This window comes from Phodopus roborovskii, unplaced genomic scaffold (assembly GCF_943737965.1).
Source record: "Phodopus roborovskii unplaced genomic scaffold, PHOROB, whole genome shotgun sequence".
Taxonomy (NCBI): domain Eukaryota; kingdom Metazoa; phylum Chordata; class Mammalia; order Rodentia; family Cricetidae; genus Phodopus; species Phodopus roborovskii.
The window spans coordinates 29,752,803-29,765,496 of record NW_026126541.1 but is presented as its reverse complement, the minus strand read 5'-3'; the positions used below and the strand labels follow the sequence as shown (position 1 = coordinate 29,765,496).

Sequence of the window (12,694 nt, the reverse complement as noted above, 5' to 3'; positions counted from 1 at the left end):
GTTCTTACATGACTGTATTAGCTGTGCCAACTAAAGCCTTGCTGAGGCCTTGGGCCAAGATGTCCTCCTCACTATCAAGCTTAGGACTTCTTCAAAGCTGGAGATCCCAATGCCCTGCAAAAACTCTGTGACCGCAGGGGTAATTCAAACACACCTTTCCTGGATGGGAACTTCTTTTTGAATTTTACCTTTTTCCTTGCTTGTTGCTCTTTGGAAGAATGCGCCTTCACATGCTTTCTTAGGGAGCTTGGATCTGTGTAGCGTTTTGTACATCCTGGAATTTGACAAGCATAAGGTTTCTGAATGAGAAAAGAGAGAAAGGCAGAGCTGTGGTTAAATCATAAAGGTAACAGGGTTGTGCCTCGTTCAGACTGCTCAGAGCAGGAAGTGGCAACAAATAACAATTATTGAGTGCAGGGTAATACCCATGTATGCTAATTAGGACACCCAGGAATCCTGCATCATGGTAATGAGATGAAGAACCTTTCAAAATGCCCCACAGAGATGCCCTGTCCTCGATTTTTTAAGAGAGTACCTTCATTGCAGTGTAACCATAAAATCTCTTGTAGGATTTTTAACGTAGAAGTTATACTTACAGTTATCTCCCTGAGAAAATCTGTGGTACTGTCAGAACTAGTAAACAGATTCTTTAAAGGCTCAGGTAAAGAAGCTGTAGAAAAGTCCAGAAAGGACTGGGTATGGTTCAGAGGGTACCTGATTCAGAAAGAGGAAAAGAATTAAGAAGGAAACATTAGTATAAAGTGAGCAAGAAATGGTAGGTCTCAAACAACAGACACACAAAAATTCAGCCAGAAGAACAGTAGTATTAGTCACAGAGAATCCAAGGCTGGGTGACATGAATGACCCCTCAGAGGAGGGTCAATGGTGCAAATTTGCTCGTTCCGATCCCCTGAGCAGCAGACAGACAGGGAGCATAGGGAGGTGTCTGGTATGTCCCCAAGGGCTTGGCAACCAAGGTAGACATATGTGCATGACCTAGGTGGGAGGGTAAGAACAACTCAAATCCATTTGGACCTCAACATGGCATCATCACCTATTACTGACTTATCAAGGGTTTGGAGACAACTGACTTTGGCTGCAAGGTGAATCAAATCTGCTGTTAACAACAACAACAAAAACAGAAGTAATTGAACAGTAATTGTATGAGAAATGAGACCTGGTCCTTTGTGATGAAATAAGAGAAAGATCTGAAATCGTCTCTCGATGGTAAGAGTCTTCTCTGAAGGCTGCTAGGCTATGGACAAGAGCACACCATGGCTATTCGTACTCTGCCATGTTTATGTTTTCATGTGTGGATCATTTACTGAGTGAATGTGCACTTTCTTATTTGCTGGCTGGGAACAATATTTGGAACTCTGCTATTTTGTTTTTTATCCCAAAGGTAAGAGAGAATCATGGTATATCATTTCCTTGAAATGCCCGATTTGAATATTGGGTTTGATTACTCATTGACTAATCTTGATTTACTTTTGATTGATTAATTGAATATCCTAAGATTATGCTTCTAGAATGTGTTGGGCACTGTATTAAATTCTAAGTATCTCTAATAATAAATGATGGATGAAGAGGAACCAGGCCCTTACGCCCCCCCCCCTTTTAATGAGCAAGTATTACCTAAAGGCACTTGTTAAGAGGTTCCCATGGGGGAACAAAAATTTTGCTTTCACCTGGGAATCTTTTCTGAGTTCACCCGGCCTTCCTGAACTAGCTTTCCCTACTCTGCCTTCACCTCAGAGGACCAAGTAGCCAATATCCACCCTTCAGTATGAGCACCACACTTGAGTCCTTGAGTATGCTCTAGGAATCTACTGTAACTGAGGTAGGAATGTCATTTGACATTTGACTTAAATTACTCTTGGAGAAAGCTTAATACACGCCAGTCCTCCCAGCTGGCCTTGAGGCCACCCCTGTGTATGGCACTTGAGGCCAAGATGCCCAGTCAGCCGTCAGACTCTGATGTGGACCACTGCACTATCCTGTCATTTTATCACTGATTACCCACGCTTCAAGAGGCATGTTATACAGTCTCAAAAGAGGTATTTCATGATTCTCCAGATGTCCTGAATAATTACTTCTCTTATTTAGATTTAAGATGTTAATAGAAATGTATTAACAAAATTTTCCCGGTTGTTACAATGACCTCAATAATCTTTGTGAGAAAACCATTTTCCTGAGTAAAGAATCTGTTTAGTTGAAAAAGATGCCTTTACACAAAAATCCTGCCAACTTTTGTACAAGGAGTGATTAATGGAAAGTTATACATTCTTCAAACAGCTACAGTTTGCTTTGGAAAACAAGCATTTAATTTCTATATGTATATATGCTCTTAAAAGAGTTTACCAATTTGTTAAAGGAAGTAAATATTTGAATAGGAGACAGTTTGGATCTTACGGAAAAGTGATAATTTTAACAGGTATAATAGAGAAAAACTCTTATACAAGATAAAAATGACCAAGTTTTGAGAGATGTTGTACTGAATTCAAATCATAAAATCATTATCTTAGACATCTTTATTTAAAAATTTTAAAGGACTACGCATGTTTAATGCTGAAATTACTTTATAAAATGATTTATGTGATTAGGTAAAATTGGTGCCAAAGAAGGGTATCGTTGAAAAACAGCACATTTTCTCAAGCATGGCATTAGAACTACAGAGATCCAGTTGATGGAAGGATTTTTCAAGACAATCTTGTTTTATGAATGGTCACACTTCCATGATGAGGTTTAATGACAAACTGGAAAATATACTGGATCAGACCAAGACCATTTCAGATACAACAAAATAGGATATTAAATATAATTTATTCTTGTTTTTCTATGTTAAAAAATTTCAGCACTTTTCATATATTTATGTAATATTCTATTCTATTGGCCCTGAACAAATCAAGGAATCCACTATCGCTAAAGCAGTAAAAGTTTATCCTTTGCCCATATTGTGTTAACTATGTTTCAGGTATTTACCAGAGAAATCATCACATCTATGCATATTAAGAGATAATTCTGTTTAGAAAGGTTATATGACATTCATAGCTAAAATGACTTCTACAAATATGACTAATAGAGACTAATATAAAATGTAATAAATATGTCAACTATAACATCAGGAGAATCTTAAATATGTATGAGAAGGTGTGTAGAAATAACAGTATCTTTTTGAAATTCAGGCTCTGGTGTAGTTTAATAATAGACATCAGAATGTTAACACTGAGAAAGTACTGTCATGAATACATTATTTGCAAGAACGTGGGATAAAAGATCCATGATGTGTATAATGCATTTATCCCAACGGCTTTGTCAAGTGAACTGAAATTACACAGCATCTACCTGGCCTCCTATAAAGCAAATGGCATCAAAACTTGAGAAGGCAAAGAAGTGCTATCTACATAATGGGGGAAATAAAAGACAAAAGTTACATAGAAATAGCATTTGCAAGGAGCAAAATGTAGCAGCATTAAGGGAGTTAAGGGTGTGAAAATAAAAACTCAATTGTTCTCATAAGGTTTATATAAAAGGACTGTGGCTGCTAACACAGAAAAATCATGCATGAAATGAACTCTGGGAAAGATCTGCTCTGTCTTTTTAGATCAATTGCAGGTTGAGACTAACAGATGGTTTCTAAAGCAAAAGACCAGATTCACGCTCAACACTGTCCTGGCTGAAAAGTTAGGTCAAGAGGATAAGAACCAGGGTCAACACAAACACTGTACATCATGTTCCTCCCAATTGCATACATTGTCTAGTTTGGGATAGCCTGATACATTCATAATCACTTTAGTTATCTCTAGTGGCCATTCTGTGTGCCATCAGCTACCGCATGATAGTCCTCGAACTACTTCTGCTTCCTACAGAGAAGGGACTAAAGACGCCCTCGGTCCCAGAATAAATAAAAATTAAAACTGAAGCCGCCACACAGGGCATCACTGTGGGTACTTCCGTGTGCTGTCCTGTGCTTGACACTGCCCCCCCCTGTGGCCTACAGACCATAAAGCAAACACCTCCACCATCCCACCATCAGAGGGGCCCTTTGGCACACACAGCTGAGGTTGGAAGGTGGCAAGCCTCTGCCATCCTTACAGTGTCAAGGTGTGTCCTCTGGTGCTTGGCACGGTCGCTGGAGTTGCTGAAAGCCTTCTGGCAGCCCGGGTGCTGACACAGGTATGGTTTCTCACCCGTGTGGCTCCGCAAGTGAATCTTGAGGTTCTCGAGCCTTGAAAAGGCCTTCTTGCAACCTTCAAACTGTAAAAAGAAAACAAGTTGTAGTTATTGAGAAGAGCCTCAAATGCCTGAGATGAGGGAAGAAAAACAACCATTAGTCTGTACTTAGCTAACAGTAAGATGAAATTAAATCCAAACAGTAGCAAATACTGCTTCTAAAAATACCCATATGTTTATGTGAATTGCATCTTTCCCACAGCATATACATGCCACATTCCATACCAGATTTTGGTTCCAAACTGATTTCTGTGATTACTTATGTCAGAGAAAATTCACTGTGAGCCATCTGGCTCAATCAATAGAAACATAGTAATGTGTATCTTAAAGGTTTATTAAAAAATTAACACACTTTTCTATTTCCAAATTGGTCTGCATTGAAGGAGCTGGGAAGGAAGAAACTTTCATCAGCTAAGAATCTACTAAGAGAAATTAAGAGTGGCACATGAAAGAAAGAGAAGACAGGAAAGTTCTAAGAACACAGGATGAAGAAAGCATGTATGCACTACTGTACTGAGATATCCACCCTGCCTGCACCTGTAGCACTGACCACGCCCATTTGGGCATAGTCACAGGTGTGGGACATGACTAAGGGTGATGCTCTCTTGGTCACTGAGAGTAGGGTCCAGACCCCAGTATGCTCTCTTGGTCACTGAGAGTAGGCTGGGTGTGGAACTTTGGAGCAGGAACTTGCTGGTCATCGGTTTCTCGTGTAAGTGACTTCTCCCCAAATAAAATTAATAACATTTTAAACCTAGTCCCTTGTATCTTAATCCATGCATCAGCACCTAAGGGCACACTACATCAAGTCAATCAGACACATCTTTAAATATCTGCCCAGGTTTTTCAACTTTCAACTTCCAAATGAGTGGCCAACATTAACGGGCAGGGTGATGGCAAGCTGAGTAAGTTTTCAAAATGCTTTTTAAAGGGAACTAGGAGACAGAGAATTCACTTAGTACTAAATCAGTCCAAGTAACTATTATTATTATTTATTATTATAGAAATTTCACTACCTAGATATGAATAAGAGAAAGATAAAAGGTTGATGATTTTTAAATGCATGTTTGTAGTTTGTTAATAACACATATTGAGAGTAGCATTAACTTAATATCTTCTGTAGGCAAATTACCAGTTACTATTATAGGGCCACAATCAGGCTAACATTTAAAGTGACAGTAATGAAATGTGTTGGGGAAAGCCTGAAAGTAAATGAGAAAGGTGAGATGAAGAAACCTTTGGCGCAAAGCCCTAGAAAAGTTATGTGAATTTAATGCATTTAATTCCATTAAAGTTCTCATTGGTAAGTCAAGTTAGGGATATGGGAAACAAACAAAAAAGATTGCTTAGAGTGATTAAGAACTCTGAAGTGTGTGTGTGTGTGTGTGTGTGTGTGTGTGTGTGTTTTGGTTTTTTGTTTTTGTTTTTTAAGGAATACAGTGGGAACAGGACAGACACGTAAGGAGGGTAAGAAAAGGACTGTTTCCATTCAAAATTAAGGGACATTATTTAGACATGTTACAAGGACCTCATAAACTGCCTCGGTTTTCTCACTGACTACAACAGATGGTGTAGGACACTGGTTGTGAAGGTTCCCATCGTTGGCAATGTAATCCCTAAGGAAAAGCTGAACTAAGTAGAAAGAATAGTTGACTATGTCACAACTTCATCTATTTAAGTTGATCGCATTCTGCATGCTGGAGTATTTTAAGAAATTTATGAAAGTTGCACTTATTTTTGATTGAGAGTTATACATGTCTCACAGACATATGTTGGTTTATTTCAATTTTGATATTTTGCTTAAAATAATTTTTGGTGTTTTCCTGATTTCTATTTCACATAAAAAAATAAATTTAGCCTGAACGAAGGAAGAACGCTGACAAAGCTGGCGACTCTGTCACAGCCAAGTGTGTATAATGCCACACTGCGGGGGGAGGGGGGTTCTGGAACTTATGGGGCCTTATTTCTGCAAATTTTCAAGTATATCCCAAGTTTAAGGATCAAAGAGTTCCAATTTAACTCCTAATTCATAGCTAAAAGGTCTCTGCCAAGCAAATGTGTGCTTTTAAGGTTACTTCTGAACTAAGACTCGGAATAGAGCCCTGGAGCCCAGTTTATTTTGCTTGGAATTACCTGGTCCAGCACACTTAGGTCTGAAATGAGCCTGTGGTTTTGGATGTGCTGAGCCTGTAGCCTCTTTCTTAGCAAGGCTCTATTGTAGCACAGATGTCATTCTGGGGCTAGTTCCAGTAGCACATACCTGAAATGGGTGTGGCACCATCTCTTGCACCTTCTACAGTCACCTCAAATCTTAAGGAGAAAGCTGCATTGTTTCTGGTACCCATGTGAGCATGGGAGAACAGTGATAGCATGGATAACAAGGTTTCTATGAGTACCTGATACAGAAGAAACTTCCCCTGCTTCTACCATAAAATGGGAAACCCAGCTATGTGCGTGGATGATTCAGATTGTCCATGAGATCACATATAAGGCATATGCAGCTAGCCAATTCCTCATTCTTTCTATTCAATGCCCATTTAAATGTCTGCTTGGAATTAGAATGTAAATTATTCCTATTTACAAACCAATAATAACAACAATAAAAGAAAGGTCTGACATTCCAATTTCCATTGAGGAGGAGAATACCCTAACCACATAAAGTATCAAGGCTGAAGGACAACATGGGCATCCAGATAGAATAACACAGCAAGAAGATAATCTGTAAAATAATGAAAATGTAGCTGACATCAGATGTTCCCTCTACAACAAGAATGGCCTGAGGACGGAGAGAAACAAGGTAGTATCTCCAGGGAAAACAATTAAAGACAGAGGATGTGACCTCCCTGAAATGTGTGAGTAAAGGCAGTCATTAGGAAGCAGTAGCTCCCGATAGACACCAACTACTCACTCTTGCTGAAAAACCTCACTGGAAGAATCTACGGACAGATCCAGGTAGGTCCTCACAGCCTGGCAGATGGCTTTGTAAGGGGGAGTGGGGGCTAACACCAAATAGGTCAGAGTCACCTGAATGGACTTGTCAGGAGTTTCTATGAGAGGAAGGAGGTGCCATTTGCTCCTCTAATGGCATCTGGATGGACTTGCAAGCAAACAATTTTATAATGAAGTGTTATCATCCATTATGGGACTAACCCTGTAATTCAGCACAAGAATTTCCTCTCTGGGGGGCAGTTTCACCCCTACATTCGCAGGCTCGGTTGAAGAAAAATGCTTTAAAAATAAACTAAATTTAGGCAGGCTTACAAAAAAAAGTATAATTAATAAAAACAATCTCAAATAGCTAAAACTGGATTCTTGGAGCATTTCGGCAAATGGATGCCTTTTAATTCTCTTAGATTTTTTTCCATGACTTTTATTTAGCTATTGAAGGTGTTGAGTCTTGTGGAAGAACAGCTGAATATAGGGAGGTCAGGGTGATTAAGACTATTTCCTGAGTTTGAGTCACACGTTTTCTCAGTATGGTTCTCACAATTCAAGATACACCCAGAGAGCTATGATAGGCACTGCCAACTGGTTGATCTTTATCCCTGCTGTGGTTCAGTGCTTCATCTCGGGTCCCTCCTTCCTGGATTGGCTATGAAGCCATGCATCCAAAGGCTGGTAACCCACAAATGAATTACAAGTCCTGGCTTATCGTTAACTCAAAAAACGGATACAATACAGGGAGATGAGAGATAACCAAACCACAGTCAAGCTTAAGATGAAGGAATAAAATAAGATTTTAAGGAAGAGGATAGAAACACAATGCATAGGGCAATAATAATGGGGTTAGGACAATAGACATGGGATCTGGTGCTCACTGAGTATTTCATGTTAAATATCGTATCCTTGCTATTTATTTGATATAAATGGTATCTTCTCTCTGAACAAACCCTATGAGCATGCTCCACTGTCAGCTTCTAGGAGGCAAAAATGAATAAAACTCAATGCTTCCTCATGCAAAGATAATGGAAGGCAAAACAGTATGTACAGCTGGGCGGGTTGCACACTAGTAGACCCTGATCAATGGTACTCAGGGTCTACTAGTGTGCAATTCCTACACCAGCATCAGTATCCTCAGAGAACTTGCCAGAAGCATGGATTCTCTGATCTTACCCCAGAACCCAATCTCTAGGAGTAGCGCCCATCTGTATAAGTGGGAAGCAGTGCTCTAGGGGATACTGTCTATGCTATGATCATCCTCCCATCTCCTTGTGCAAATCACATAACCGAGGAAAGTGCTTTGCAGAGCTCACCATTTCTACCTCAGCCTGTCATCTGAACCTGTATAGCACCATCTATCCTATGACTTAAAAGAGGTGTCACCACTCCAGGGTATGGAGGGTAGTTGCCATTCACAAAGCAACTGAGACAAAACTCCCAGAATGCCAACCTCTCACTAGAGATTCTTTAAACTCACAACTTCCAAACATGCTACCAGGTAGTTATCTGGTTCTAAACTAGGTGCCCACCAGCTCTAACCAGTGCCATCTGGCCAGTTAGCCATTACAGTCTCCTTTTGAGAGAAAGCACTGGGTGGGAGCCATACTTTCCATTTGCACATTTCAATGGAATGGCAGGCATGTAGGAGAACAGCGCATGAAACTCTCAGAGACAGAACTTTAAATCTCACGGGCCTTAAAAATTCTTCATGGCAAGAAAACTCACTCTAAGAAAAATCTCTTCAATGCTGGTTTTAAACAGCAAACTTTAATTAGACATTTTCAAGCTCCCTCAAACCAAAAGAACCTTTGCTTGCACCACTTTGCTAATTTAGAAAATTATTTCATATTTAAAGAATCAGACTGGACTGCAATCATCATCAATATATATTGGCTTGATTACAGATTGTTGACATTCAGCAACATTCAGATGACCTTTGAAATATTACTTTCTCTTTCTATTAGATGCTTTTGTGTAAGGTTATAGAAATGAAAGGCTCATTAGACAACATTAAAATGGGATTTATTCCATATGTGTAAACCAATAATCAAGTTGAATATTATCCCCTCCTCTAATCAGCTACTTGGAGCGCCAAGAAGTACAAGTTTGTATTGAGATCAGATAAAAGCAAACCTTCTTGATCAGGTTTCTATACCATTGCTAATATCAACAAAACCCAAACAGAAAGAGGTCTATGATGCTGGACATGCTTTTTAAAAATATACATTTGATTTCAATTAAGGCTTGGTGTTTATGACCCCTGGAGGTATGAGCTTTTACAATTCCCACCAGTCATGACCAATTAATCCCATTAGTGTTGGCTGCCACTATGATATGCAGTAAGAACTGGTGATGAATTAGGTGCTAGTTTGTATCTCAACAAACCACCGAGACAATAGAGGAGAGACCTCCATGGAAAAGTCAGCAAACATTTCTGATGCCCTGGCTACAGTCCAGGTGCCTTCCATAGTAAGTCTAGGAGGTCAAGTCCCTTTGGATTAACTGCTTGCCTTCAAAGGGTGTAAGATTTCTTCTGTAACTGTGAAACAAAGGGCCCAGGGAAAGAACAAGGTCCAGTTTACACAGCTGAGAAGCATCCAGAAGGCTGATGAATGTACTCAGCTGACATTTGCTTCTGGAAATTTCCTTCCAGCAAACTTTCTCAACTTCATGCGTATATGAGTCACACTGAGGTCTGCAGTGCCTTGGGTCTTCCAGAGGAAGAGTGGGCCCCTGTGTTTCTGTCTCCCAGGTAACACCAGTAGATGCTCAATGCTCAGAGATTATACCTGGAGATGCAAGGTTCCAGGATCTTTCATGAACCCCATCATCGAAGTGTAGAGTTTGGTGGGATTTAGAAAATGATACATTAGAACTAAAGAAAAGAATAAAGACAACGCCTTGACTTCACCGAACTAAAAAGTGTCATCTTTCTCATTTAGACACAGAGTAGTAAGACCTAATTTTGAATAGCAAGAAAAGGGGGAAGAAGAAAAGTCAGTTAAAGGGAAGAACAGGATGAAGATTCAGAAGGAAAGACTGCAGGAGAACATTGGGGCCAGCAAGATGACTTCCCTTCAGTGGCTCTCCGTTTGGGAACACTCATCTTATACAGTTTGTGTTTCCAGTGCCGTCTCAACAGCACAGAATGCTTCAGCAAATCTTAATATTTACCTCCTCAGTCAACAGGAAGTGTTATCTAAGGATCATGTCTACTTCACCAAGTGACACTTTGTTCCTCTGCTCCAGATTGCTGAATATGCAAAGAAGATAGAAGGCATGTTCAACATAGTCTTATTCATGTTTACAGCTCTGTCACCCTCTTAACCCCAGCATTGTATCCAAGGGTGTCTGTGTTACCTTCACCTGCTACAAGGAATACCCAACTTTACATGTCTGTACAGAGTAACAATGGCTTCATTTGGAAATCACTGAAAAGTCCCCATTAACATGGTCTTGGTTCAAAGCTACTCAGACCAAGCTTCCAAAGATTCCTGGCACCTAAAGAGATCTGCTTTTGGCTGTCAGCGGCAACCCTTTAGGTCTGACTGCTCTTGGGTCTAAGGGCAGCAGAAAGGAAAAGCAGCTATAGCATTTGGCCTGTGAGCCCCTGACTCAGCATGTGACACTTAACACAGCATTCTTAAGTGGCCTGTGGTTCTCATTTATCCAGACTTTCTGGAACTATTAAAAAAAATGTTGCAGAATTAATATAAGACCCATTCAGTAATGTTTTCCGAAACAGTACTAGATTCCAGTCATTGTTCCTTCCTTGTTATTCTGGTGTCCAAAATGAATCTATTAACCAGTTCATAAATTCCTTCCTGGTTTATTGCATTTTTTTTTTCAAAACAGGGTTTCTCTGTATTGTTTTAGAGGCTGTCCTGGAACTCGCTCTATAGAGCAGTCTGGCCTCGAACTCACAGAGATCCACCTGCCTCTGCCTCCCAAGTGCTGGGATTAAAGGCGTGAGCCACCAATGCCCAACATGCATTTCTTGTGTTTTGATTAATAAGATATCTGTATAAAACAAAGGTCACCTACCTGGGCGTGTGTGTATGATTTTTATTGGTTTAAGGCAATTTATTGCTGCTGACCATTTGGGGCCATGGCTAACAGCTAATGTTAGGAGGGTACTCTAAATGAGGCAGCAAAAGAAACTAGGTGAGGCTGGAAAAATGATTCTTGAAAGGCCATGTAACAATGTCGGGGGGGGGGGGGGATATGTTACTTCTGTCCCAACAAGTGAACCATACTGAATTTTTATGGAAATTATCAAGTGTCTGGTTCATAACAATCGAAAGGAACCAGAGTCAAACGGAACCTCATCACAGGCATTATTCTATTCACAGCTACAAAAGGAGCCTGCCAAAGTGGAAGAGACTCTGCTATGTAAGATGCATGATGTGGGCCTGTCCAGCAACTCACCAAATATAAGCATTTACATATTTTTTCCATGTTGTATCAATACAATAGAGTAAAAATTACAACTTCAAACAAACGACTATTTCTTTGACCAAGTAAACAATGAAAACATGGCCAGGTGGAAATTCTTTTGTTTACTGGTGCTGACTTCATGCAATCTGTGACTTTTCAAGAGATGATATTCTTCAGGGACTGACAAGATCACAATAAATGCTCTATGAATATATGCCAATGTAACAAATATATTTTATGAGTATGTAATTATTTCTGTATAAGCTTATTTAAAAGCAATTAAATTCATTTTCTATGTAGGCATTGCCAAGTACCACAAAGCTAGGTATAATTTTTACCCCTGATGTATGCTCACACAAATACTAATAAACAACAAAGAATTATGTTGACACAACTTCCAAGCACCCGGTTTTTCCTTATTTCCATGCACTCACAGACACCATTATTGGCGTGAAATTCAGTCTCCCGACATTGTATCTATACAGGAATATGTGATACCCGGTCTGGGATGTAAGCTCCATTTATCCTATGCCCTACACCTGTTGCATGCAAGCCCAAGGCTTCTATGAAATACCCACAAAGCAAACAAATTAAAGCAACACTCAAACACTTTGCCTCCCCATGGGAAGGATCCTTTTAAACTTTAACATAAAAGTCAATAGTGACCAACTAATGTGGCCATACAACCAACCAGTAAGTCACCTCCCTACTCCCCAAATGGCCCTGCCCTTACTGGGCTTCCGAACATCCAGCATTTTCCTAGATGATACAGGGAAACAACAGGCTCAACCCTGCCTTACTGGTGTTCCTAGCATATTCCATGAGCTTGGTACAAGCCCAGACAGCTTCATTCAACACGTTCATGTGATTTCCTGTGTACTAAAGACCAGAGGTGAATGATGCAGATGTATTTTAGGCAATAAATTTTATATTTTCTCTGGAAGTCTGTCACAGAAATATGTTTTCAACATGTGAAAGACAGATAGGGACTGATGAAAGAAGAAAGTCAGAAAATGAAATGAAAGGTGTAAAAAATCGTGAGCTAGGGAGACTGCAGGTCAGAGATGGGAAGAGGGGGAGGGAA

General features: G+C 39.9%; 1 protein-coding gene across 2 annotated transcripts in view; it reads right to left on the bottom strand.

Moving 5' to 3' along the window:
- Glis3 (GLIS family zinc finger 3) overlaps positions 1-12,694 on the bottom strand; it is a 421,425-nt gene that overhangs the window by 96,786 nt on the left and 311,945 nt on the right. For both annotated transcript variants that reach the window (XM_051199799.1, XM_051199800.1), the window contains 2 exons: positions 4,096-4,257; positions 189-299 (listed from right to left, as the gene is read on the bottom strand). In XM_051199799.1, the coding sequence (XP_051055756.1) occupies positions 189-299; positions 4,096-4,257 (273 nt within the window). The remainder of the gene's footprint in view (positions 1-188; positions 300-4,095; positions 4,258-12,694) is intronic.